Below are 27,791 nucleotides of genomic sequence, written 5' to 3'. Positions count from 1 at the left end.
TACACTGAGCTATCCCACACGAACGTCTACAAACTTGAATTAGAAGAAAGGGGTGCAAGGGCTCAGTGGCTAAGACGCTGAGCTTGTCAATCATAAAGGTCGGCAGTTTGACGGTTCAAATCTCTAGTGCTGTGTAACGGAGTGAGCTCCCGTGACTTGTCCCAGCTTCTGCCAACTTAGCAGTTCGAAAGCACGTAAAAAATGCAAGTAGAAAAATAGGAACCACCTTTGGTGGGAAAGTAACAGTGTTCCGTGCACCTTCGGCATTGAGTCATGCCAGCCACATGACCACGGAGACGTCTTCGGACAGCGCTGGCTCTTTGGCTTTGAAATGGAGATGAGCACTGCCCCCTAGAGTCGGGAAGGACTAGCATGTATGTGCGAGGGGAACCTTTACCTTTACCTTATTAGAAAAATTAGAAGAAACCATAAGACTATGCCTGATTTAGTTTGGCCACATCAGATCAGTGGGGCAGAAGAACAGCTGGAGCCTGTTCCCGATGTGCGCAGGCACAGAGCTGCCAGGAAAAGGGAACAGTTAAGGAACAAGGGCCCACTTTTGAGTAAAGGCACAGGTGGATGGTGAATGGCCCCTCCCATAGGGAATAAAAGAGGAGCGAAAGGGGAGTGGAGTTTGCAGGAGACAATTACTTCGCTTAATTGGTTCGTGACTCTCCAAGACTCCTTGCCAAGTATTCTCTGGTACAGCATTGCATTTTGAAGATATCTGCCTGGCAGCTCTCCAGGCCTGATAAGGTCTGTGGTGGACCTTGAAAGTCACCCATGAAAGAACTGTTTGCTGTGACTTTGCTGGATGTGAATGAGAGGAATTCACCTTAGCTTAATTAAAAAGGGGGGGTTTTGTCGGGACAAGGAGCCTGCTTCATGATTTTGTGAAGCCCAGGGCAGAACACAGTTTTGAGAAACTGATCAATATGGTCCTCAAATTGGCCCATCAATGGTTAGCATTTCAGTATCAGGCTGGCCACGGACATAAGTCTCTGCTTACACCCATTTCATGATGGGCAGTGATTTTTGTTCAGATAGAGTACATCATTTCTAAATTTGTAGTGTAAATGGACACTTTTGTTTCTCTCTGTCCTTTTGGGGAAATGCAGGTAGTCCTCGATTTTACAACAGTTCGTTTAATGGCCATTTGAAGTTACAATGGCACTGGAAAAAGTGACATATGACCCAATGTCTATGGAGATTCTCAGCCATCCAGGTAGCAATGGTTACCGCAAAGGTCCTTTTTCAAAAGGCAACTGGACTTTTGCTTGACACTTTGGATCTTGCCCAATTAAGAGCAAAGCCCTTGTTCAAAGGAGTTGTAATTATTTTCAGGCTCTGCCTGAACATTCAACAATAAATGACATTCTGCTGCACCAACCTCAAAGGAAGAGTATCCTCTGGTGGTTACTCAGTAATATAACACCATGCCCATCAATGTTTTAAATTGTGACATATCACAACTTAAAGCAGATCATACGCCTAAGAAGGGAATAAGGAGAGAGTAAACCCTGTGAATGTGGTAGCACTTTCCAATAAAAATATATGATGGATTATGCTGCAAATTAATTTTGCATTTCCTTACAAATCCAAATAGCCAGGAGAAATAGATCATTCATTCATTCAGCCAGTTTGGTCTAATGGTCAAGTGAGAGTTCTTAGGCGTGAATGCCAGTTGGATAACTTTGGGCCAATCACTAGGTCATTGTGAGTTCTAGTCCTGCCTTAGACATGAAAGATGGCTGAATAACTTTAGCCCAATCACCAGGAGACAGTGAGTTCTAGTCCTGCCTTAGGCATGAAAGATGACTGGGTGACGTTGGCCCAATCACCAGGAGACAGTGAGTTCTAGTCCTGCCTTAGGCATTAAAGCCAACTAGTAACTTTGGTTCTGTCACTGTCTCTCAGCCCATCCCACTTCCCAAGGTTGCTGTTGTGAAGAAAATAGTAAGAGGATGGAATATCAGATATACTCACCACCCTGAGTTATTTGTAAAAATAATAGGGACAGAATCTGACTGATCTTGTCTGGGTTCAGATATTCAGAAGGGCCAGGTCTGGTTAATACTTGATTTCCGGGGGATACTAGAACTGAAGGCTACCTCAAGAAGCTGGGGCAGTGAGGGTTCACCTTTACAGATTAGTAGAGTTCGAAGAGGCCTTATAGGTCATCTAGTGCAACCCTCCCCCCCTACACCATTTCTGACAAATGGCAGTCCAGTCTCTTCTTGAAAGCCTCCAGTGATGAAGCTTCCACAACTTCCAAAGGCAACTTCTATTCCACTGGTTGATTGCTATCACTGTCAGAAAGTTCCTCCTTATTTCCAGGTTGAATCTCTCCATTCCCACCCCACTCCAGGGGAAGGATACTGCACAATCTCCATTCCCTCCCCACCCCACCAACCTGCTTTCCAGCTCCATTCTCCTGTGCAGAGCAACAAAAGAAGACCCAGCCGATCAGCTGGGACTCGGGAGGCAGCGAATAGATTGGGGGTGGGGAGAGAGCCAGAGGTGGTATTTGCCAATTCTCCTCAAACTACTCAAAATTTCTGCTACCCATTCGCCAGAACCAGTCAGAACAGGCTGAATACCACCTCTGCACCGGTTGTAGGGACCAGTTGTATGTCCTTTTTTTGTGTGTGTGTGCCGTTGTGGCTTTGAACAAATGGCTGTAAGTGGAGGACTGCCTTGTCAACATCTGGATGATCTCTGAAAAGCAGCAGCCAGTCAGCCTGTTCTACATCAATAGATCTGTGGATCTCTGCGATCCAGATGTGGTGATCCTACAGAAGATAATGTTTTTTTAGCCATGATGTAGCAGGTGGGTGATGTATCCTAATTTTTTTAAGAATCAAAGCAATAAAGCTTCCAAAGAACAGCTGCTGAGCAACATGTGTGGGGCAGTGTTCTTGCATCTAGGGCCTGCTTGAAGGCTTCTGCTTGGCTTCGAACTAAAGCCCCCTGAAGACAGAATTCCTGGTGAGATAGTTCAGTTTTTGAAGTGGTCCTGTCTCTCGATGATGTCATCCCTAGCTTTCTGCAGAAGGACGAAAAGACTAAAAGGCAATACTGCCACCTAGTGGTTTGAAGGTCAAAGTGTTGGGCTGCTTACAGTGTTTTTGGTAGCTCAGTTGGATTAACGTGAAATGTGGATTTACAGGCGGCTGCTACATATAAACTGGGTGGACAAAATCAGAAACGAGGAGGGGATAAGCCGCCTGGGAAAGCCAAGGGAAATCATCAAAACCACAATAAATCTAAAGTTAGAATATTTCGGACATGTGATGTGACACCCGGAAAAATACGGCATCCTTCGCTTAATCCTCCCGGGAAAGATTGAAGGCAAAGGAGGTCCAGGCAGAAGAAGAACATCATGGCTTCAAAATCTAAGGGGCTGGTTTGGATAAAACTCAACCGCATTTTTTCGTGCAGCAGTTGGCAAAAATAGAATTGCCAACATGATCGTCAATGTCCGATGATGGATATGGCACAAGAAGGAGAATTGGATTAAGCTCATGGTAAGAACAGGGATTCAGCAATGAAGTGTTCAATAAATATATTAGTCTGCCTGCCCATCTGTATGTACATACACACATTCCCACACAGATGAGATACCAGAACACAAGCACCACATGTAAAAAGCCAGGCAAAGCATCAATGACACCATTACAATAACCTCTTGACTTTTTTGAACATGTCTGCAGACAGTTTGTCAGGAAGCATGAGGTCATTATAGGACTTGTAGTCCAATGCACATGGAGGGCATCCGATTGGGTAAAATCTCTCCATTCCAGGGGGGGGGGAGATCTTTTCTCTTACGATTAATTTTATTCCCTTGATTACAGCTCCTAAGTTTGCAAAAAGCAACATTATCTATGGCCCAGGCCAATCTTGCTGACTCTCAAAATATGCTCCACAGAGCATATTTTGCTCTGGTTTCTACTTGGAAGTTAAATCAACAGAAAAACTACAGGGCTGGCTCTTAAATCCAAAGAACATCAGGGGCAAAAAAAAAAAAATCTGTAACTCGGGGTTGAACTGTGAAGTCCTTGGTGCCCTCTGAGCTCTGTTGTTTTCTTGCAGACATTTCATTACCCAAATAGATAACTGATGAAATTATTTAGTTGGGTAATTAAACGTCTGCAAGAAAACAACCAAGCTAGAGAGCACCAAGGACTCCAAAGAACTTCCTCAAATCCCTGGCCCAGGGGTGAAATCAAGTTACTTTCGCTACTGGTTTGCAAATGTGAGCATCAAAAATGAGACGTGATGACATCCGGGTGGGTGGGTGGAGCCTCCTGCCGCTACCAGTTCTCCTGAATCTGATAGAACCGTCTGAATTGCGCCACTGCCCTGGGCCTATATTCAGGTCTACCTTTCGGTACAAAAGACCACAATATGCATTTGGGCCCAGTTCCTCTTTCCCTCATCCGACCTTCTCGCCGAGTCATTGGGGAAAGAAATAAAAGGAAGAAAAACATATTCTGTTCTTTTTCAGTTCTGAAGGACGGGCAGATGGAAGGCTCACCAATAAATAAGGCCAAGTTCAAAGGCTCTTCCTCTCTCTATCCCACCCATGACCTGTTCCCATGTATGCACACACATACGGTACATGGATGTCCTTGCAAACTGGAAAGTAGAAAAGGCATCCTAGAAAAAGGTGGTCAGAAACCATCTATTGTTGCCAAGACAACGGAACGAACAATGATCTTTTAACATTCTTGTCACGATTCGGGAGGTAAAGCAACAGACCTTTAAAAAGGTCTGTGAGCTCAGGAACGTCTGCCCTACTTTGAGGAAAACAGAAAAGGCCACTTTCTATTTTCTAACTTTTTAATTCAATGTCCTACCAACTGGCAGGTTCTTTACTTAAGATGTGACCAGCTGCTTAGAATACGACTGTGTGTATCAAATAGGTATCTTAATGCACCATACTCTATTCATCTATTTGTTACTTTCTTTCTTTGTATCACATCTTTATTATTATTTTTTCCAAATAACTCAAAGCAGCAAACATATCCAACACACCTTCCTCCTATTTTATTTTATTTATTTTATTTAGTTTATTTAATTTGTCACTCATGTACAAGATAAAGGAATAAGAATAAATATGGAAATGGGTACAAAATAAATGGGGACAGTAGGACAGGGATGTTAGACACAATGGTGAACCTATGCACGCCCCACCACAACCCTGTGAGGTGGGTTGGGCTGAGAGAGATTGGCTAGCTCAAGATCACCCAGCTGGCTTTCATGCCTAAGGCGGGACTAGAACTCACAGTCTCCTGGTGATTGGCCCAAAGTCACCCAGCCAGCTTTCATGCTTAAGGCGGGACTAGAACTCACAGTCTCCTGGTGATTGGCCCAAAGTCACCCAGCCAGCTTTCATGCTTAAGGCGGGACTAGAACTCACAATCTCCTGGTGATTGGCCCAAAGTCACCCAGTTGGCTTTCATGCCTAAGGCAGGACTAGAACTCACAGCCTCCCACTTTCTAGTCTGGTACCTTAACTACTAGACCAAGTTCGGATACTGATGAGCCACAGTTAAAATCTCTTGGCCCATGAATTTGGATACCTCGCTGCTTTGTAACCTCTGCATTCACAAGAATAAAGACACTCGTTCTTTGGCAGCTAACAGCTGTTTAAAACAACTTCTTCTGGCGTCTTAGGCTTTAAAAAAAAAGACTGCCTATCATTTAGCTTGCCATAGTTGGCCTAGGTGACAGATCCCCTAATACGTTGTTGTTTTCATGAATTAGGTGTGGGCATCCCTTCCTAGCAGCAAACACACTTAGAGGGATTTCCACGTTAAGAGTTGGTTATAACCTAACGACAGTTGTGTCCTCTCTGATTGGAGAATTTGTATTTATATCCAGATGTTGACTTAATCGGTTTGTCCTTCTATCGCAGCAAAAATTACAATCTAGTTAGAACTTCTGGAAGTTTCTTGGGGGTTGATCTACCTTTAAAGGAATGGTCATGTGTAGCATTGCCACCCCCCACCCCCCCCCACCCCCCAAAAATACACATTTAACTTTCTCTTCCAGGTCTAGCTAATAATCTCAGCAACAATATTCAAGATCAAAGAGAGAGGACTTTGGACAAAATGGCTACATTCACACAACAGACTAAATCTGATTATTGGACTTATCTATTTGCTGATTTTGCATAACATATAACTAGCTTAGTTGTACAATGCCAAACTCTACACACACACATGCCCACACACAGCTCATTGAACTTAGTATACTATGTAAATTATCATTTAAGAACCCCATGATCCCTTGTGGGGTGAGGTCTGGGCAACTGAATGAAGCTAGCAGAGTGTTTTAACAGCCAGATGCCCTTCCTGTTGCCAATGCGGAGTTTTGTTCAGCATATATATTATCATTGTGCCCAGAGAGAGAAATATCTGCCTCTACCTAGGATCGAACTCACAGCCTCCTGATGGTGAGGGGAGAGCTCCACCTCTAAGCCACTGCGCCACTCTTTAGCATACTGTGTCAATGCATCTACTAAATCTTTATAAGTAAATGCTCCTACTTATCTGACTAGGCTTAAGTAGATTGCATGAACACGTCAGAAGCACAGGGGTTGTCTAGACGGTTTTTCCTCAAGAATACTGGAGTTGAAATTCTTGCTGAGATCAAGTTTTGATAGAGAAAGAGACAGACAGACAAAGGTGCCCTGAAATATATAAATTAGATCAGTGATGGCGAATCTTTTCAGCATTGAGTGCCCAAACTGGAAACTCCCATGCATGTCCGCTTGTCAGAAACCCGAGGATCAGCTGGTTGGGGAGCATGTGCACGCTGGCCAGCTGGTCTTCGCATTTCCGCCACACGCATGCATGCTGGCCAGCTGGGTTTTGTGTCTTAGCACCTCCATGAGCCTCCGTGACGCTCCAGCTGCTCAGCAGAGCATCACGTAGGCACTGTATGTGGTTGGTTTCCACATCCCTATGTTTCAGCTGTAGTTTATTCTACAGGTCGTAATGATCGGATTCACACCTGCCACCAAAATAAACTACGGCTTGCAAGGCTAAAGAGCTGTGGTGGCGCAGTGGTTAGAGCGCAGTACTGCAGGCTACTTCTGCTGACTGCCGGCTGCCTGCAATTTAGCAGTTCAAATCTCACCAGGCTCAAGGTTGACTCAGCCTTCCATCCTTCCGAGGTCGGTAAAACGAGGACCCAGATTGTTTGGGGCGAAATGTGCTGACTCTGTAAACTGCTTAGAGAGGGCTGTAGAGCACTGTGAAGTGGTATATAAGTCTAAGTGCTATTGCTAAAGGACAAGAGTCTAGATCCCAAGGAGCTAAAACAAACAACATGCTGGGATGTCACAACATATGAACCCAACCACAGGTACATAAATCTAAGAGTGAGCTGACTTTTAATAGCAGAAGCAAGCAGGGCTGGAGAGCTTCCCTTGTACCAAGAAATGTGATGCTTTAGATTCAGGTATCAGAAGACATTTCCTGTTTTTCTGTTATGAACATAATGTTTGCTAGTGGCTTGGAATACTGAGCATACACATTTATATTGTAGAGTTGGTTTATTATTGCCCTTTGCATCTTAGCAATTCCCAGCCACCTGGGAATTTTCGATGCAAAAATAACTCCAGGGGATATTAGGGGAAAGGCAGAAGCTAGAAGCTAATTTTGTGAGTTGTTGGGTGTGTAATTTTAACTGTGTGAGATGATAGGAACCAGGCACACCCGTCAGAGACTCTTCAGAACCTGTGAGCCAATATGCCATCCTCTTCCAGCTATCCCCATCTCCCCACATTTCGGTACCCCAAACCCCGTGTCTCTTCTTTGCTTCTCTTTTTTTGCTTCATTGTTTTGGGGATTGCTTCTAAGATGCTTGTTCCTGGAAGCAGAATGGAAGCAGAGGTGATATTCAGCAGTTTCTGACCAGTTCTGGAGAACTGGTAGCCGAAACTTTGAGTAGTTCGGAGAACCGGTAAATACCACCTCTGGCTGGCCCCGCCCGCATCTATTCTCTGCCTCCTGAGTCCCAGCTGATCGGGAGGAAATGGGGATTTTGCAGTATCCTTCCCCTGCCACACCCGCCAAGCCAAGCAATGCCTGCCAAGCCACACCCACAGAACTGGTAGTAAAAAAAAATTGAATCCCACCACTGAATGGAAGGGAAGTTGACATGCAGATTGCCTTCCAGATGTCTGTAGGGGAACACTCAGGGGTGGGATTTAGCCAATTCGGACCGATTCAGGAGAGCCAGTACTTCCCAGCAATCAGTTCCCCCCTCCCCCCGCTCTGTTCCATGCTATATTTCCTTTGTTTGAACCCAGCTGATCAGCGCGGCAAAGTGGATTGCCGCGTCTCAGCTATTTTACTCAACAAGGCTGCAGGGAACGGTAAGATTTAGTGCCGATGTCAAATGCAATGTGCACGGCGCGTGTGCGAAGTGAACCAGTTGTTACACTGGTTGAATCCCACCAGCGGGAACGCTACCCCAGAAACGTGAAGGTCAAACAGAACTGCTAAGAACCTCCCCATCATGGTTTTTTTATGACCAAGAAATATCTTATTAAAGATAACCAGCAGGGGGCCTCGTGTGTCAACCTCCAGCCAACAGACTTTCCTTAAGCATATCTTGCCTTTCTTGTCTTCCTCCTGCTCAATCACCTTCTCCGTCATTCAGTATAGCTCCTCCTATTCCACCCAAAGGCTACCGATGGCCCTCAGCCCCAAACAGGTTGTGCGCCCGTTAATGAGCCAATTTTCTTCAGTTTCTCCTTATCACTGCAGTCAGTTTCACTAATGTGAAAAGGGCACCTATAGTCCAAAGCGCCAGAAGGCAGCACAAGAAGTAATGGATGGAAACTAATGAAAGGGAGAGCCAACTTAGAACTAAGGAGAAATTTTCTGGCAGTGAGAACAATTAACCTGTGGAACGGCTTGCTGTCAGAAATTGTGAGTGCTCCATCACTGGAGGTTTTTAAGAAGAGATTAGACAGTCACTTGTCTGAAATGGTATAGGGTTATTTCCTTGGCCAGGGAGTTTTCCAACGTCCCTTCCAACTCTGTACGGTTAGTGTGTTATATTCATTTTGCAAAGTTCTGGAGCTACAAAGAGATGCCTTCCTCCCAGACCAGTTAACAGAATAACAAAGTTGGAAGGGACCTTGGAGGTCTTCTAGTCGAACCCCCTGCTCAAGCAGGCAATCCTATTCTATTTCAGACGAATTGTTATTCAATCTCTTCATAAAAACCTCCAGTGTTGAAGCACCTACAACTTCTGGAGGCACATTGTTCCAGTTCCTTTCAAATCATCTTTCTCCACTCCTCTTCTTCTTCCTTTTTTCCCCCTTTTATCAAAACTTCCATATTATGGAGCTAATCGGTCCTGTTTTCCTAACAGATCCATTTCTCAAATACCACGTGTTTTGAGCATCTACATCTGGGGTTGGCAACGCATGTGGCTCTTTTATCCTTCTGCTGCGGCTCCCTGTCGCTGGTTGGCTCCACAATTGATAGGGATTTCGGTTAAGAGAGGTAGAGGAAAAAGGATGCCGCGCTAGGAGGAGACTCTATGGTGGGGGAACCAGACTTCCAGTCGGCTCCAGAATTGAATGGGGGGGGGCTTCCGGTTAGGATCTTTGTGGCTCTTTGAGTGTTTAAGGTTGATGACCCCTGATCTACACGATCCAAAAACCTGCTCTCTCTGAAATATACCCTAACATTACTTCATTTCCACCCTGAATGACACACCAGCAACCTCTCGATCCTGGAATCCTGGAAAACAAGCGCCGATGAAAGCTCATCATGTTTTCCTTCTTTTTTTAAACGCTCCAAAGGGTTTTATTTTATAAAAAGAAGTGGAGTAACGGGGAACGTTGGCCCCCAGGCGATCCATGGCTATTTCAAGATACAGCTGGTGTGTGTCTGAATAGACAAAGATGGCTTTTCAAGGAAGATGAGCAGAGTTGCAAATACTCCCCCTCAGACAGATGCCCAGTTATTTGTCTGGAGTAAATAGTCTTTAAATATTGACTCTTGTTTGCCAAGCTTTTTTTACCAGAAAGAGAACTGGCCAAGCCAGCGGGTATCTGGAACCTCAAAACAGAACTGATATGCGGCCTCGCAAATATTGGGGAGATTAAGGCTTCCAAACAAGGTCTCATAAAGGGACAGGATGTGGTCATTTGTGGAACTTGGCCATCTAACATAAACGTTAGTGGGGAGCTGAGGGGTTTTTCATCACACAAAGTGATTTCTCTAAAGGTCTGTGGAGATTCTCTGTCATCCAGGTCATAGTTGTTTCAAAGGTGCTTTTTTCAAAAAGCGCCTGGGCGGTTTGTTTGTCTTTCTTGAGGAAGAAGAAGAAGAAGACGTTTCGCTTCTCATCCAAGAAGCTTCATCGGTTCTTGGATGAAAAGCAGAATGTCTTCTTCTTCTTCCTCAAGGGAAAAAAACAGTAAGGTTGCCTTTTGAAAAAGCACCTTGGAGAATGACATATTCTAAAGTTCTTTTCTTTTCCCCCTTCAGAACCGCATCTCATCACAATTATTATTATTATTATTTTGTAATAGGTTTTTATTTTATTTTTTTAGTATACAAAAAATCCTACTTCAATTGTACAGTGTGTTGTCTGGGTACAAATCATTTTAGGGAATAATGATCAAAGTGTTTACAATATTCATTGCATTAATATCAATTATACTAATATTAATAACAGTAATAACCATGCTATTTATTTAACCGTTAACCTATCTTCCTTATATCGCTGATCCTTTCACATATTTCCCTGTTTCTAGTTTATGTTTTTGTCAGCTAGCCATTGATAAAATAGGTCCCAAGTCAAAAAATATTCAGTTTCTTTTTTCTTCTTCTTTAATTGCAAGTGTTCTTATCCAATCTAATCACAATTATTGAACTTATGTGAGCTGGCATGTCGCCATTTTCACATGGAGGGCTCAGAAATATTGCCATTGTTACCTCACAACTAGGCTCTAGGCTATTTCTGAAAACACAGCAAAAAAAAACAACCCATCTTCATATCACTTTGGGCACAAATTCCTCAAACTGTTTGGGTGGGCGACATGAGCCATACCCAGTTTATACATCCGCAGCCTTCATCCTTCCAAAAATAAGAGGCCACAGGCCACAAAAGAAAGTCATCAAACCCTGTTTTAAAGGAAGATTATTCCTTCCATTTGAGCCTTTTGCTTCTTATTCAAGAAACAGAATGACTTGAATGCATTGAATCTAAACCGGGAATTGTAGTCTTTATCACATGGGGTATTTGTTTTCAACCTTGTGAATTAAAAATACCAGATTAATATTACACCTGAATTTAAGACTGGCTTCAGCAGATCTTTTGGGGAATCGCACAGATAGGAACTTTTCAGAAATAGTTTTGTAGTTTCAGAATTCCTGTTTGATGCTGTTACTATAGTAGTCGTAATAGCAGTAGTAGTAGTAATTATGATTAAGGTTATGTATTGCCCAACTCCTACTGACTCCGGGCAATGAACATCTTGTTTAAAACTTAAAAAAGAGAAAGAGATAAAAATGAAAAGTAAACATAGGAAGGATGACAAAGATGGAAAACAACCTACACAGTCTAAAGGAAGTTTCAACGTCCTTCAACAACTCACTTCACTATTTTTCTAAACAACAACTGAGTGGGAGTCATTTAAAACTTGGGAGAAACTCATTCCAGAGGGCAGAGACTGACACAGAGAAGTTTCCCAATAAATGGCATTGAACCCCAAGAATGCCAACTGCGCAAAATCAAATCAAGCCAGGCAGATGCTACAGGAGACAGGTGATTATTCAAATATGCCATGTAGGGTGTGTTTGGGACACTCTTTTTTTTTTTTTAGAAAAAAAGTTGAATATGCTTTTTTTATTTATCTTCACATTCCATCTTTTGGTTATTGCTTCAGACACCTTCCTGCGATTATTTGAAAAGGATGGACTGGCAGCCTGGAATTCACTTAACCCCTAGGTTGTTGTTGTTGTTTTTATCAATGGAGATGAAATTATGGAAATGCAGTTGTTTGTTCTATTTGTAGCTGGAATTCGAAGAACGTGCTTAAGAAATAGGGTAAAAGTCCAAGAACATACGTTTGAGAGATATGTGTCATGTTCTTTGAGAAATCTTAAAGCAAAGCGTATCAGTCATCAGGATTTTTAAAAATGAGCGAGAGAATTGCATGCAATGGACAATTTGAGAAGGATAGAACGTAGAATAATAGCATTGGAAGAATCTGGGAAGTCTTCCCCAAGATGAAACCTGGTTTGAATAGCAACAAAAGAGGAGAAAAATGAAGATGACTTATGTTTTCTATTTCTAATGCCTAGTGTCCTGCAAGACATTTTATTATTTTATGATTACTTCTAAGATACAGAACAGACAGAACAACTAGACACAAAGAAGTTTTTTTTCCCCGAATGCCATCACTCTGCTTAACAACTAATTCCCACAACACTGTCAAATAATTTACAAAGACTGTATTACTATTATTCTCTTTCTTCCTAGTATTTATCTCTCCCCACTTATGACTATATTAACCATGCTGCTTGTATCGTTTAATTTATATTGTTTTATTTGTTTACTAGTATGATTTGATAGCTTATTAGTAACCTTGACTATCACGAAGTGTTGCATCTTGTTATTCTATTCTCCTTATGTACACTGAGAGCATATGCACCAAAGACAAATTCCTTGTGTGTCCAATCACACTTGGCCAAGAAAGAATTCTATAAGAGATTACTATGCACCAACAAAGAACCTAAGAGGAAAAATAAGTTCTGAATAAAAACAACCAAAATGAGAAAATATGACAAAGAGCAACCCCCCCCCCCCTACACACGCGCGTTCAAAACAACTGATGAAGAAGAACTGGAGACCTTATTACATTTCGTGACCTCCCTACCCATTTTCCAGAAATCTTGGCTACCCCAACTGAAATCGTCAAAGATGAAATTCCTGGCTTTAGTTACTCCTTCACAGCAACTTTGGGTATCGATTCCAGCAATGTACGTGGGGAGAGGAAAAAGGACGCTTCCATTCTCCTCTGATTTGGAAATTCCTCTTGGGCAGATCTTTTTCCACCTGGAGCTGGGAGGAACAACGTCCCACCACGGGTGGTTTTTAAAGGCAGAATAGAATCCGTGCAGAAGAGAGGAAAATTGGAAGGGCCATCTTCTTCCCATGTGGAATTTCAGATAAATCAATGGGTGGGTTTTCTTGCTGGCTGGGAGATCGATCTGGAGCTGAGAAAGAGTTAACCAAGAGAGAATGAAAGGGTTTGGGGTGGAGGGAGAGGGAGGGAGAGAAATGTTTGAGCTGACACTTCATCTGGGGAGGCGGATCCTCCTGGATCCTGATTGGCCTCAAGTTCCATCCCAAAACTCCACCGCCCCCCTCTTTTTCCCCTTTTCCTCTCCCCCCTCCCCAATTCTCCTCCTCCTCCAGCTCTCTGCTCCCTGGGGAGGAGAATGCAGAATAGTGAGTGAGATCAAAAATAAACCTCTTATGTCCAAGCGGAGGAAAGAAAGTATAAATACCGCAGCTCTTTGCAGTTTGTTCTGCAAGGAGCTACTCAGGGAGAGCAAGTCCTCCTCCAAGGAAGGAAAGTGGGAGGGGAGGTAAACCAAAGAGAGAAAGAGACAGAAAGAGAGAGGAAGAGAGAGAGAGGAATTAGAATTTTCCCCCAAGACTTTCGTCTCTCGGTGCTTTTCCCAACTGGACAAGTTGACTTGCTGGTGCTGCTGTTTCTTGCCTTGTTTTGTGACCGCCGCTTTGCAAAAATCCAGGAGGCCCCAAGGAAGCTGAGCTGGTGAAGAAATCACCATTGGGGCAGGAAAGAATTTTTCACCCTTTGCACCCTGGGCAACTTTGCTGCTAACTCAGCTGATCCCTTATTTTTCCCTCTTCAACCTTTGTCTCCTTCTGTCTCTCTTTCCTAGCCTTAGGTTTTGCAGGATTGCACCCTCTCTCGAAGCCAGTTGGGCATTTGCTCCTCCGGTGAATCTCCATCTCTCTCTCTCTCTTTCTCTCCGTATCTCTCAACTTGTCTTCTGCTCCTTCTCCAGCTTCTAGCATCTATGCCACTTCCTCTTCAGCAGCAACCCTTCGCTAGCTGGTTGGCAGCTCTCTTTTCGCTCTTCCCCTTGCTGCTGTTTCCAAATGCCTGGGCATTATCTCTCCAGAATAGCGACGGCGGTGTGCAGGAGGTGGTGCCCGTCTGGGGAGATATGCCTCCGGGCAAGGGCAGACAGGTTTCTTTCTCCATCACGGCCTTCGGGAAAGTGCTCCTGCTGCAGCTGGAACCCGATGCCAGCTTCTTGGCTTCTGGGCTGAAGATTCAACACGTTGGTAGAAAGGAACCTGTTGGGTTCTTGGCTGAGAAAGAGGAGGAGGAGGAGGTGAAGCTCAGGAGATGCTTCTACTCAGGGACTGTCAACTCACAACCAGACTCCCTAGTGGCTGTCAGTTTGTGTCAGGGCATCCGTGGCTCCTTCTTTGTGGATGGAGACAAATACGTCATCCAGCCCCAAAATCGTGGAAGCGGGGATCCCCTGAGGCAGGTTCATCACCTCCAGACAAGAAGCAGGCCAAAAGAAGCTGGCCAGGACAGGCGAGGAGGGGAAGCCCAGCTGGGACCCAACAGCACCACCCTCAACAGAGCGAAAAGGTTCACCTCCCAGGCTCGTTATGTGGAGACCCTGCTGGTGGCCGATACCTCCATGGTCCAATTCTATGGGGACGACCTGATGGTAAGGGACATGCTTTCCTACTCCTCCTTTATCTTTCCGGGCTCAGGCAGTGCATGCAGAACTGTTTAGATTGAGAAACGGGGCATTCCTGTTGCATGAGGTAGCAGTAACCTTGATGAAATGCAGCCGCGTGTTATAACTGTTGTAAAGCGCTCCAGATCTTGGAATGTTCTCTACAAACCACAATGGTTTTGAGTTCACAAGGCAGTCTTCAGCCTCCCCCTCTGTACTATGAGGGTAGTAAGTTTGATGCACTTTAGAGAGAAGTTTTAGCAACTCAAAAGAGAGCGGCTGAGAGTCTCCCAATGTGACGGGACTAGGTAGTAGGAGTACCAAAGAGAAAGACCAGAGTTGAAGGTACGGACAGGGTCACTGCAGGACAAATATCACGTCTTTTAAGCTTGCCTTTTATAGAAGAGCAGGATTCCGTATTATCCCGAGACTCGGAGTAACAACGATGCCTCCCTCCCGGGTGCTGTAGAAACCCAGCTGCATTTTCTTCGCAATATGATGTCATTTGCATCCTTGCATTCTCCTTTCTCCTGATTGGCATTCCTGGATGAAGCCAAGAGACATTATGGATAAAGTCACGTATGCTGATACACGTTACAAGAGAAAGCTTAACACCTAGATGTTATTATTTTGGCCGCTGTCCCGGGGCTCCAGTAACACTGAGCTCCAGCGTGACTATGGAAATTGGCTCCTGCCTCAGCTGGTTGGCAGGAGGAAGAGAGATCTGCATTTTTAGCCAATCTCTATAGATATTCTGATTTGGCCTCTTGCTCCTTGTCCCCAGGGAAACTGTCTAATAGAAGCTGAGAACCCGGTGTGTTCTGTAGGAAAAAGATAAGAATCTCTTTTCTGCCTGTCCTCTAAACTTTTACTTTAAAAAAAAAAGAAGTCTACCTTTAAATCCCTCCCCTCCCCTTCCCTTCCTTTCCTTTCCTTTCCCTTCCCTTCTCCTCCCTCCTGTTCCAAAGCAAAAGACTTTTTAGATTTTTGGAGTCTGTATGATTGCACCTTAATATAATACCATTTGGCAAAATGTAAGGCGGAACACTTTGATTTTCCTATACTTAAGGACCCCAAACTAGTAATGGCATGTTCTGTACCAAACAGCTGACAAGAGAACGGTAAAACAATTTAACAGGATACGCATGACTGTGTCACATTTTGGTGCCGTCTGAATGAATGCAAGTTCTCTCATATTGGACAGTTTAGGGTCCTGTTGCTTAATTCTTGGCACAATTGATTAGTTTGTTGGAAAGAAGGCAGTCTAGACACCCAACCGTATGTTAACTTTCAAGTCCCGGAGAGCATGTTCTCTCTCTCTCTCTCTCTCTCTCTCTCTCTCTCTCTCTCTCTCTCTCTCTCTCTCTCTCTCTCTCTCTCTCTCTCTCTCAGAGAGAGAGAGAGAGCAAAAGAAAGAAGAGAGAGAGACAGAGAGAGACAAAAAGAAAGAAAGAGACAGAGAAAGAGAGACAGAGTCAGAGAGAGACAGAGAGAGAGAAAGAGAGGGGGAAGAGAGAGTGGGGAAGAAAGAGACAGAGAGACAGAAAGACAGAAAGAGAGAGACAGAGAGACAGAGAGAAAGAAAGAAAGAAAGAGAGAGACAGAGAGAGAGAAGAGAGAAAGAAAGAAATGGGGAGAGAGAGAGAGAGAGAAAGAAGGCGAAGCAGACAAAAAGAGAGAAAGAGAGGAGGAAGAGAGAGTGGGGGAAAGAGAGAGAGGGGGGGAAAGAGAGAGAGAGAGAGAGAGAGAGAGAGAGAGAGAGAGAGAGAGAGAGAGAGAAGAAATCCTGCTTTTTTTTTTCAAACCCCTGAAGAAAATACTAACCTGACTAATCCCATGCCAGTCTCCACAAAAACTGCATTCAAATTTACTAGCTCTAATTGGAAAAGAGTTCCGTCTGGAATTTATGTCCCCCCCAAAAATGTTCTGACTGCTATGTATCAGAGAATAAATTAATCTGTTAAGGATACTACATGAGAAGAAAGGGAGAAACTGTTTCTTTCAAAGTCTGCTAAGTGGTCTTTGCTTAACGTCTGTTAAAAGGTTTTAGAATAATGGGGAGGGGGCTGTAGACATGATCAACTTGTGGAAAAAATAAATTAAAAGAGCAGCCAAAATATGCATTGTCATTCAGTTTAGGAATGGAAATGGTGTTCGGTGGGTTTAGGGGTTTTGTTGCAACTCTGCCCCTCCGCTTGAGTACCATCTTAGGACATACGTCTTCGTTAGAGAATGTGAATTGTACAGGACTTGGGATGGTCAACATATGATCTCCAAACTAAGCATGTACTGCACCCGTGTACAAATCAGTCAAATGGCTATCCAATCTTTTCTTAAAAACTTCCAGTGTTGCAGCATTCACAACTTCTGGAGGCAAGTCGTTCCATGGATTAATTGTCCTAACTGTCCGGAAATTTCTCCTTAGTCATAGGTTGCTTCTCTCCTTGATTAGTTTCCACCCATTGTTTCTCGTCCTCCCCTCAGGTGCTTTGGAGAATAGCTTGACCCCCTCTTCTTTGTGGCATCCCCTGAGATATTGGGGGATATCAGCATCTTAAACTTGGGTAAAATGAGCCTGAACAGCCAGGACTCGTTGCTTCCTTAATTGTTTTTTTTTCTTTTTTTAGAAACAATTTGCTGAGCACATTATCACAGCTAAGACTGAATTGTAAACTCTTGGGGGTCAGCCACATCTTTGCTCTGACCGCCGTTCGACTGGAACAGGGGTCTCAGTCATTGCCAGAAATTAAGCAGGGAAAGTTTCCACTGCTACAAAAGTGCAAATGATGTCGACGGAGGGGACTTTGGGGCTGTCCCAGCTTCGTTGTTTTCTTGCAGACATTTTTGTAATGGTCTTCATGGGTGCCACAATGCCGGGAAATGGCCTGAAAATGGCCCCAAAAAGGGCCAGAAACGCCCCCCAAAATGGCCTGGTTTTGGGCCATTTTCAGGCCATTTTCTGGCACTCTGGAGGACTATGATGACCAGCTGACCAGCAGAGCAGAAACCAGAAGAGCATCTGGCAGTGGTCCACATGCCCACAGAGAGGGCTCTGCGTCCCACCTCTGGCATGCGTGCCATAGGTTCGCCATCATGGAACTAGGTAATACCATCCCTGCACTCAGATTCCTTTGTGCCAAGGTGGGACTAGAACTCACAGTCTCCTGATGATTGGCCCAAAGTTACCCAGCTGCTTTTTGCCTAAGGTGGAGTTAGAAATCACAGACTCCCAGTTCCTAGCTGGTGTCCTTAACCATTGAACCAAATGATGTTGGGGGGAAAAGAAATGTCACAGGCCACGCATCCTTGTTTTTCCCCTGTAAAATAGCCCATGGTACTGATGCAGGAATGAGAATAATAGTTGGCTTTTGTGCAGTCAGCACAGACAAGCTACCACCTCATCTCTCATCACAGGCACAAAAATATCCTGCGCACACTCTGGTCAATGTTTGTTTTTCCGCTTCTGCTGAAAGATATAGGCATCCTGAACCATATTTTTTGAAGATGCTCAGAATAAATCCATACGTTAACAAACTTAAATTTTTAACAGACTGGCTTCTTCCATTTCTTTTTTTTTTTCCTATCACTCAAAAAGAAAAAAAGAAAAAAAAAACCAACCCTCCCCAGGGAGAAAACACATCTCCATAAAGAGGCAGAGGAGGATATTCAAATTTGGATATACGAATTGAGGTATGGGGTTGAATCACATCAAGAATGATGATAATCACCATAGTTTTCAGGGAATTATCATGTCATTCGGTTGCATCTCCCTACAGTGGAAAAGATTACCAGGTGAGCTGTGCTCATTGCCTTAAAATTGCTGTCCAATCCAACAGGAAATTTCAAAATCTCAATATTCTTAGAATAGAATAGAATAGAATAGAATAGAATAGAATAGAATAGAATAGAATAGAATAGAATGGAGTGGAGTGGAGTGGAGTGGAGTGGAGTGGAGTGGAGTGGAGTGGAGTGGAGTGGAGTGGAAGGGAAGGGAAGAGAAGAGAAGAGAAGAGAAGAGAAGAGAAGAGAAGAGAAGAGAAGAGAAGAGAAGAGAAGAGAAGAGAAGAGAAGAGAAGAGTTGGGAGAGACCTGGGAAGTCTTCTAGTCCAATCCCCTGCTAGGCAGGAAACCCTACACCACTTCAGAGAAATGGTTATCCAACATCTTCAAAAATTCCAGTGTTGGAGCATTCACAACTTCTGGAGGCAAGTTGTTCTGCTGATTAATTGTTCTAACTGTCAGGAATTTTCTCCTTAGTTCTGAATTGCTTCTCTCCTTGATTAGTTTTCACCCATTGCTTCTTGTCCTGCCCTCGAGTGCTTTGGAGAACAGGTTGACTCCCTCTTCTTTGTGGCAAGATATTGGAGCACTGCTATCGTGTCTCCCCCTAGTCCTTCTTTTCATTAAACTAGACATACCCAGTTCCTGCAACCATTCTTCATATGTTTTAGTCTCCAGTCCCCTCATCATCTTTGTTGCTCTTCTCTGCACTCTTTCTAGAGTCTCCACATCTTTTTTACATTGTGGCGACCAAATCTGAATGCAAATATTCCAAGTGTGGCTTTGGTGCCATGGATTCTCTTTGATCAGTAAACTCCCTAAGATTGGGCAATCCTTCAAAGCAAAAGACCTTCCTCTGAAACTAGGACACATGGCCACCCAGGGCAGGATTCTTCTCAACTTCCTCTTCTATGCTCCGTCTAATGTTAAACAGCTGCTTTCATGCGGCTTTGTCGTGCCTATTGGCACAGCACCTCTCGGTTATGCAGCACTCTGGTATGAAAAACACACTTCAAAAATGAACGTTGCTATTCTGAAGGCCAACAGTTGGAAGAAAACTTTGGAGAAATTTCCAAGCCAAAAGAAAAGCAAGCCAATGTAGCATTAATTTCTTTGCCCTAACACTTGTCTTCAATGGGGAAAATTTCAGATGTTCTATGAAGTTCGATTGCATTTATAAGATGGGATAACCACTTCTGAGAACCAGTTTGGTCTTGTGATCAAGGTGCTGGACTAAGTATGGGGCACTTGAAATCTGCCTTAGGCACAGAAGTCAGGGGAAACTTTGCACCTTCCGCGCATGCGCCTGGCCTCAAAAACGTGGCTAAATAGGATGGCATAGTGCCAGGGCAGGTGTGCAGGCCCACCTACAATCTCTGCTACCAGTTCACCCGAACGAGTTGAATACCACCTCTGCATCCCATACCTTCCTTTCCTTTCCTTTCTGCAAGGCAATCAAACCGGTCAGTCCTAGAGGTGATCAACCCTGTCTGCTCTTTAGAAGGCCAGATCCTGAAGAGGAAACTCAAAGACTTTGGCCACCTAATGAGAAGGAAGGACTCCCTGGAGAAGAGCTTCATGCTGGGAAAAACTGAGGGCAAAAGAAGAAGGGGATGACAGAGAATGAGGTAGCTGGATGGAGTCACCAAAGCAGTAGGTGTGAGCTTAAATGGACTCCAGGGTATGGTAGAGGACAGGAAGGCCTGGAGGAATGTTGTCCATGGAGTCACGATGGGTCAGACAAGACTTCGCAACTAACCAACATGTCCCACTATTCCTGTGAGGGGTCAGGTTAGAAGAAATGTAGGAGGATGTCACTTCCTTATCTCCCTTCTAACTCATTTGTCTTAGTTTGAATTCATTGACTAACTTTAAGACCTCAACCCGAACTTCATATTTGAACTGTACACAATAGCACTTTTGTACATTTTTGAATCTTTATTCCCCAACTAATGAAATTTGAAAGTGTCCATTTGAGAAGCTCTGTCCCCCCCACCAAGACTTCTTTTCCTAAAGTTCTTTGGGGAAAGGAAATGGTTCTCCAACAATTTAAGTCTGTTGTGTAGATAATGTGCCCATTGAATCTTCAGCCCTCGTGAAGGACAAAGGACAGTCAGTAGAGGCCATAGCAGACAGAAGATGATTAAGTGATGAAAATGAATCAGGAAGAAGAAAAAAGACACAAGAAAAGCCAGTAGAAAAGACTTTTTTTTTAAAAAAAAGCAGAGAGAAAAGTGGGGAAGAGACTAAGGAAAACCAAGAAAGTAGGCACAATCTCAGTAATATAGAGGACAGCCTGACTAATGGGGGAAACATTTCAGGTGTTCCAACTGTCTTCTGCTCAGCTAGAGTGAACAACAACAAAGCCAGTTTGGTCTAGTGTTGAAAGCACCACACTAGAACCCAGAAGATTATGAATTCTAGTTCTGCTTTAGGCAGATGGGTGACTTTGGGCCAATTACCAGGAGACAGTGAGTTCTAGTCCTTCCTCAGGCATGAAAGCCGTCTGGGTGACTTAGAGCCAATCACTGGGAGACTGTGAGTTCTACTCCCACCTTAGGCATGAAAGCTGGTTGGGTGACTTTGGGCCAATCACCAGGAGACAGTGAGTTCTAGTCCTTCCTCAGGCATGAAAGCCGTCTGGGTGACTTAGAGCCAATCACTGGGAGACTGTGAGTTCTAATCCGAGTTTAGGATCTCTCAACCCAGCCAACGCATAAAACTGTAGTGGGGAAAATAGGAGGAGGAAGGGCTATTGGGTATATTCACCACCTTGAGTTATACAGAAAAAAATACTTAAGGCGGGATAAAAAAAGAAAATAGATGAAATAAACTGTGATGCACTGTTGAATTCCTGGCCTGTGCTTCAGATTGGCAGAGGAGGTGCTGCATTTGAGATGGGAGCCAAGACCTTACAAAAACCGTGGGGTAAACAGTACAGGCTGCCTGTGCTTCTTTGCGACCCTTGCCCAAGACAAGTGACCTTGGAAGAAGTCAAATGTTATTAACAGCAAGCAAGGATCATCTCAGAGCTGCTGTTTTGGTCCGCCTAGTGTAAGCATCTGTGGTCTGGCTATTTCCCAGCTCCAGCTGACTAGGAAACATAACTACCACAAACCATTCCCAGAGATTCCACAGCTTCCTGTGGCTTACTTCGCGTGCCCAGGTGGTTTGCTTAAAACATCTTCATTGTGCTCTTGCAAATGAGCCAGTAGTATCTCCACCACCACCCCCATATATCACATTTAAACCATATACACAGGAAGATCCTAATATGCCCAGCTGATACAGCTGTTGAAAAGATGTCTTGCTCCTGGACATATGTTGCACTTTTATTCATTCTTTTATCGTTTTTGTTAGAAATGTTCACGGAGATAAAAAATAATATATTGCATGCAATAATATAAAGGAAGAATAAAGAAAAGACATGTCAGCTGAGAGATTGGAGGAAAAGGATTATAAAAAGAAAAAAAAGATAAGATAAATAAGGAAGTGATTTCCAGCCTTCTTTACAGTCATTATAAACTTCATCTCTCTTCTCTCATTAAAGATACTTTAATGAATACTTCTAATAGTAAATACTCCCAATATTCAGTTCATTTTAATCAGTAAACCCATAAATTATCAATTCATTTTTTCCATTTTCAACAAAAAGTCCAGATATTTCCAAAGTATGTATGTATGTATATCTATCTATCTATCTATCTATCTATCTATCTATCTATCTATCTATCATCTATCATTTATCATATATCCATTATCTATCATCTATCAATCATCTATTATCTATCAATCATCTATTATCTATCAATTATCTATCATCTATCAATCACCTATCATTTATCATCTATCCATTAACACTCTATCATCTATCAATCACCTATCATCTATCAATCATCTATTATCTATCAATCATCTATCAATCACCTATCATTCATCCTCTACCCATTATCTATCTATCCATCTATCATCTATCAATCATCTATCGATCATCTAGCTAGCAGATAGCTAGCTATCCAGCATCTATCATCTATCATTTATCATCTATTGGTCACCTATCAGTCTTCTATCTATCCATCATCTATTATCTATCTAATTCATATACCGCCCATGTAAAACAGTTGGCTTGCTTCTTTAATACTTAAAAAAAAAAACACCGCCCACTGTGTGGATCTTGAAGTTGCAATGTTGTACATCTCTGTCACCAATGAGCCTGAGTAGCTCTAATATACCTGAGATAGGGATTTTTCCAGCTGTATTAATTGGCTGGGGATATTAGCATATGCTTCTCTTGCTTGGTGCATGCAAAATAGGCACCATATCACTATGCAAAAAAACCACATGTGTACTTATACGGAATATCTCAGGGGTTTGTCATCAAGGAAACTGCTCTACGTTTGCTGTGCAGAAGCGCCAAGTGGATTATTCCCACTCTGTTTATCGTGTGGTCCCAGCGCATGCCAAGGATATGAGTGTAGTCAGGAAATTATAAATTGTGCAGAATCTCTCCATTTAGCTGAAACTGAGTCAGTAGACTTTTTCATTGCTGTTCTTGCCAGTGACATCTAACAAGGAGACTATTTTTAATTTGATTACAAGTCTAGATCAAAGAAGATAATGCACGCAAACAGGGGGAGGGGAGGACGCGTTCCGAGAAAGTGATCTGGCTTTTCATTGTTGCTTCTTTAAAAAAGAAAAAAAAAAGATCTGTCAGTGATGGGCTGTGATGTAAATGAGTACAAGGGTAATTGAAAGAAAGTTGGAAAGTTATCTCGGCTCAGCACTGAATCAAATTCTTTGGACAGAAGGTCACAGATTTTAAGTCTGGGTCTCTAATTGAAACCATTAGTGATTTGCAAAGACGTCCACAAGGATTATATAATACCTTTATAATTATAACCACTTTGTAATCCCTTGGTAAGGCCACACTTGGAATACTGCATTCAGTTTTGGTCAACACTATGTAAAAAAGGTGTGGAGACTCTAGAAAGAGTGCAGAGAAGAGCAATAAAGAGGATTAGGGGACTGGAGGCTAAAACATATGAGGAACGGTTGCAGGAACTGGGCATGTCTAGTTTAATAGAAAGAAGGACTAGGGGTGACATGATAGCAGCCTTCCAATATCTCAGGGGTTGCCACAAAGAAGAGGGAGTTAACCTATTTTCCAAGGCACCTGAGGGTAGAACAAGAAGCAATGGGTGGAAACTAATCAAGGAGAGAAGCAACTTAGAACTGAGGAGAAATTTCCTGACAGTTAGAACAATTAATCAGTGGAACAGAAGTTGCCTCCAGAAGTTGTGAATGCCCCAACACTGGAAGTCTTTAAGAAGATGTTGGTTAGCCATTTGTCTGAAACGGTATAAGGTTTCTTGCCTAGGCAGGGGTTGGACTAGAAGACCTCCAAGGTCCCTTCCAACTGTGCTATTGTATTGTATTGTATTTTCATACTATTGCTGGTCAAATGGGGCTCTTTATAAAGTATCATTGTTTACTCCAGATCAGACTGGGTTTCTCAATGTGAGATCGATTTTATTTTGCTGGCAAGAGAGTATTTTTTTTCCGAAAAGAAGCATAAGAGAATGTCAGATGGGATGCCAAACAAGGGTGGATTCTCAACTGTTTTCAAGTAGAAATTCTTTCTTTCTTTCTTTCTTTCTTTCTTTCTTTCTTTCTTTCTTTCTTTCTTTCTTTCTTTCTTTCTTTCTGGGTCTCCTTTCATCTTTTTCCATTTTATTTGTAGCATCAGGAAGCAGTGAGAAATTAGGGCATTTTCAGCCAGAGAAGGAAATCAGGGATATGTGCAACCCTCCTGAGCTCCGTTTTCACTGGCAGAAGGTTGCAGGAGGCCATTGCAGCCAAAAACTGAGCTCGCAAGGACTGTGGACAGCACTTCCATCTCTGTTTTCATTGGCAGAGGATTGCAGGAGGCTGTTGGAGCCTAAAACGGAGCTCGGGAACCAGTTTTCGCTGGCAGAGTGCTCAGGCAACCACAGCCCCCACCCCCAAGATGAGTGATGTCGAGCTGGTCACGCCCATCCTGAACACACTCACCCTGGCCCCCCAAGGTCAAACACAACTCTGATGTGGCTCTCAATGAAATTGGGTTTGACACCCCTGACCTAGAATCAGCTCTATTTTCCAGAAAGGCTCCCTGTGATTTCACAGGCATTCACCGAAAATGATGGGAAGAATTATCCACCTGCTTTTTTCTTTTTAAGGCAATAGAACTTGCATTCTGGGCAAACCAAAACATGACATGGGAAGTAGCTTTATGGATTTGTCATCTAATAATTGTACTTTTTTTATTACTTTTACGACAGATGGTGCTCATCATTTTAATGAGAACCACAATTGTCCTCAAAATTGGTCCCTAAAGAGTCTTTATTTGGGTGCAGGTGCTAAATTTAGCTGTTGGTGTGAAACACCATCTGGTTTGGATCTATATTTTTCTTTCCCCAAATACACCAGGGATGCATGCTTTCTTCTCTCTCTCTCTCTCTCTCTCTCTCTCTCTCTCTCTCTAAAAGCATTTCATGTGGTTTGAGTACCGGCTGCTGTCAACCAAGAATGATTAGAACGCAATGTTACATTCTAATAACATTACTGATGAGCTGTGGTGGCACAGTGGTTAGAGTGCAGTACTGCAGGCTACTTTTCCTGCCTGCCAGCTGCCTGCAATTTGGCAGTTCAAATCTCACTAGACTCAAGGTTGACTCAACCTTCCATCCTTCTGAGGTCGGTAAAATGAGGACCCAGATTGTTTGGGGCACTATGCTGACTCTGTAAACCATTTAGAGAGGGCTGTAAAGCATGTGAAGTGGTATATACCATATTTTTTGGAGTATAAGATGCTCTGGAGTAAAAGACGTACCTTAGTTTTTGGGGAGGAAAATAATAAGAAGAAAAAATTCTGCCTCTGCCTAACATCATCCATCGGTATTCATCTGACTGGAGAATAGCTTGACTCCCTCTTCTTTGTGGCAACCCCTGAGATATTGGAACACTGCTATCATGTCTCCTCTAGTCCTTCTTTTCATTAAACTAGACATACCCAGTTCCTGCAACCATTCTTCATATGTTTTAGTCTCCAGTCCCCTAATCATCTTTGTTGCTCTTCTCTGCACTCTCTCCAGAGTCTCCACATCTTTTCTACATCATGGTGACCAGAACTGAATGCAGGATTCCAAGTGTGGCCTTACCAAGGCATTATAAAGTGGTATTAACACTTCACGGGATCTTGATTCTATCCCTCTATTTATGCAGCCTAGAACTGTGCCATCTGACCAGAATATTTCTATCTTTTATGGGGCTCAGCGCATATAAAACCACAATTCATTTTCAGCAAATAAAGGAATATTAGTTCATCTAAAAGAAGAAAAGCAATTACTTTGTTTGGTTTATCTGCTTTGATGGGATAGAGGTTGAACAATTAGCAGAGGAGATATTTTTTTCTAGTTGCCCTTAAATCTCACTGGTGCAGCTTAATTTAAGAAATGATGACGGGCACGAGGCACCCAAAATCACAACGGGCAAACGGTGCCAGAGAATAAAGTGGCTGCTTGCTGTTTCTCGGTATTTTTATCTGTTGTGTAACCAATTGCATTTTTGTCTCGTGAGTTGGTGCCAAGACAAGCTGGAATTCTGACTCACTGATAAGATGTTAACATCAGCTTTCTGCATATCTGGAGTGTCTGACCTATGAAGTCATCTCACTTCCATCTTCTTCACCCAAACAGAAGGTTCAGTGATGCAAAACCCTTGAGAGCTCACGCAAATATCCTGGGCAAAAAATGTGTTCCATTCACAAGTACACTATGTCATGTGACTCCCACACACTCTGCTCGGTTCAATTCTTTTTATAGTGTTCTCTGTAAGAAGCTTTGCTTCGATTCTCACAAATAAGCTGTCCGAAGTCCGTTTCTGATTTGATTTGGTAGATCAGTTCTCTGAAGGTCTACAATATCCAGGATTTGCTCAATTGTAACCAAGGATACAGTTTCACAGAGTTGGAAGGGAGGTTGTAGGTCATCTAGTCCAACCCTCCGCCCAAGCAGGAGACCCCAACACCATTTCTGACAGATGGTAGTCTAGTCTCTTCTTCAAATCTTCCAGGGATGAAGCTCCCACAACTTCTGAATGCAACTTCTATTTCATGGGTTGATTGTTCTCACTGTCAGAAAATTTCTCCTTATTACCAGGTTGAATCTCTCCTTGTTCAGTTTCCATCCATTATTGCTTGTCTGGCCTTCAGGTGCTTTGGAAAACAGGTTGACCCCCTCCTCTCTGTGGCAGCCACTCAAATATTGGAAGACTGCTACCACGTCTCCCCGGTCCTTCTCTTCCCTAAACTAGCCATCCCCAGTTCCTGTAACTGCTTATCGTATGCTTTAGCCTCCAGTCCCCTAATCATCTTGGTTGCTATTCTCTGCACTTTTTCTAGAGTCTCAACATCTTTTTTATAGTGTGGTGACCAAAACTGGATGCAGTATTCTGAGTGTGGTCTTATTATTGGTGCTCTGCAGTACAACTGCAGTGGCTGGAATTAGCATGGGTTAATTCAATTGTGATGATGCAGTGGGCACGGTGGCTCAGTGGCTAAGATGCTGAACTTGTCAATCAGAAAAGTTGGCAGCTGGGTGGTTCGAATCCCTAGCACTGCATAACAGAGTGAGCTCCCATTACTTGTCCCAGCTTCTTCCAACCTAGCAGTTCAAAAGCACATACAAAATGCAAGTTTAAAAATAGGAACCACCTTTGGTGGGAAGGTAACAGAATTCTGTGCACCTTTGGCATTTATTCATACCGGCCACATGATCATGGAGACGTCTTCAGAAAGCTCTGGCTCTTCGGTTTTGAAACAGAGATGAGCATCGCCCCCTAGAGTCAGGAACAACTAGCACATATGTGTGAGGGGAACCTTTATCTAATCCAGTTTACTGATCAGAGGGCCACTTTCTGAACAGTATGTGTCCATGATTAAGAATGTTCAATCGCTTGACTACCAGCAAGAACGTTAGAAATAGGATTATATTTCATAATTATACTTTGACTGCAAAAGGGTTGTTAAAGCAAAACAAAATATGACTAGGTCAACATGGGTATTATAACCCATCAGTGTGACATTTGCTTCACTCCCAGCGCACCGGAGTCCAATTTCCGAACATTATTTATTTGGATTGTTGTTAATGATTGTTCTTTCGATCACTTCCGCTTGAATTTGGTTCTATGTAATAG

General features: G+C 43.2%; 2 protein-coding genes across 3 annotated transcripts in view; both read left to right on the top strand.

The window, feature by feature from the left end:
• The window catches only part of SNX19 (sorting nexin 19), a 395,229-nt gene that overhangs the window by 244,858 nt on the left and 122,580 nt on the right, over positions 1-27,791 (top strand). The gene's annotated exons all lie outside the window — the stretch shown is intronic.
• The window catches only part of ADAMTS8 (ADAM metallopeptidase with thrombospondin type 1 motif 8), a 489,092-nt gene continuing 474,760 nt past the window's right edge, over positions 13,460-27,791 (top strand). For both annotated transcript variants that reach the window (XR_014176079.1, XM_081961266.1), the window contains exon 1: positions 13,460-14,765. Coding sequence is in view for 1 of the 2 variants with exons in the window: in XM_081961266.1 (XP_081817392.1) it covers positions 14,094-14,765 (672 nt within the window). In the remaining variant the exon portion in view is untranslated. The remainder of the gene's footprint in view (positions 14,766-27,791) is intronic.

The sequence above is a fragment of the Natrix helvetica genome (genome assembly GCF_964273705.1).
Source record: "Natrix helvetica genome assembly, chromosome: 8".
NCBI classification, from domain to species: Eukaryota; Metazoa; Chordata; class Lepidosauria; order Squamata; family Natricidae; genus Natrix; species Natrix helvetica.
The sequence above is the reverse complement of the archived record's forward strand: the minus strand, read 5'-3'. Positions and strand labels throughout refer to the sequence as shown.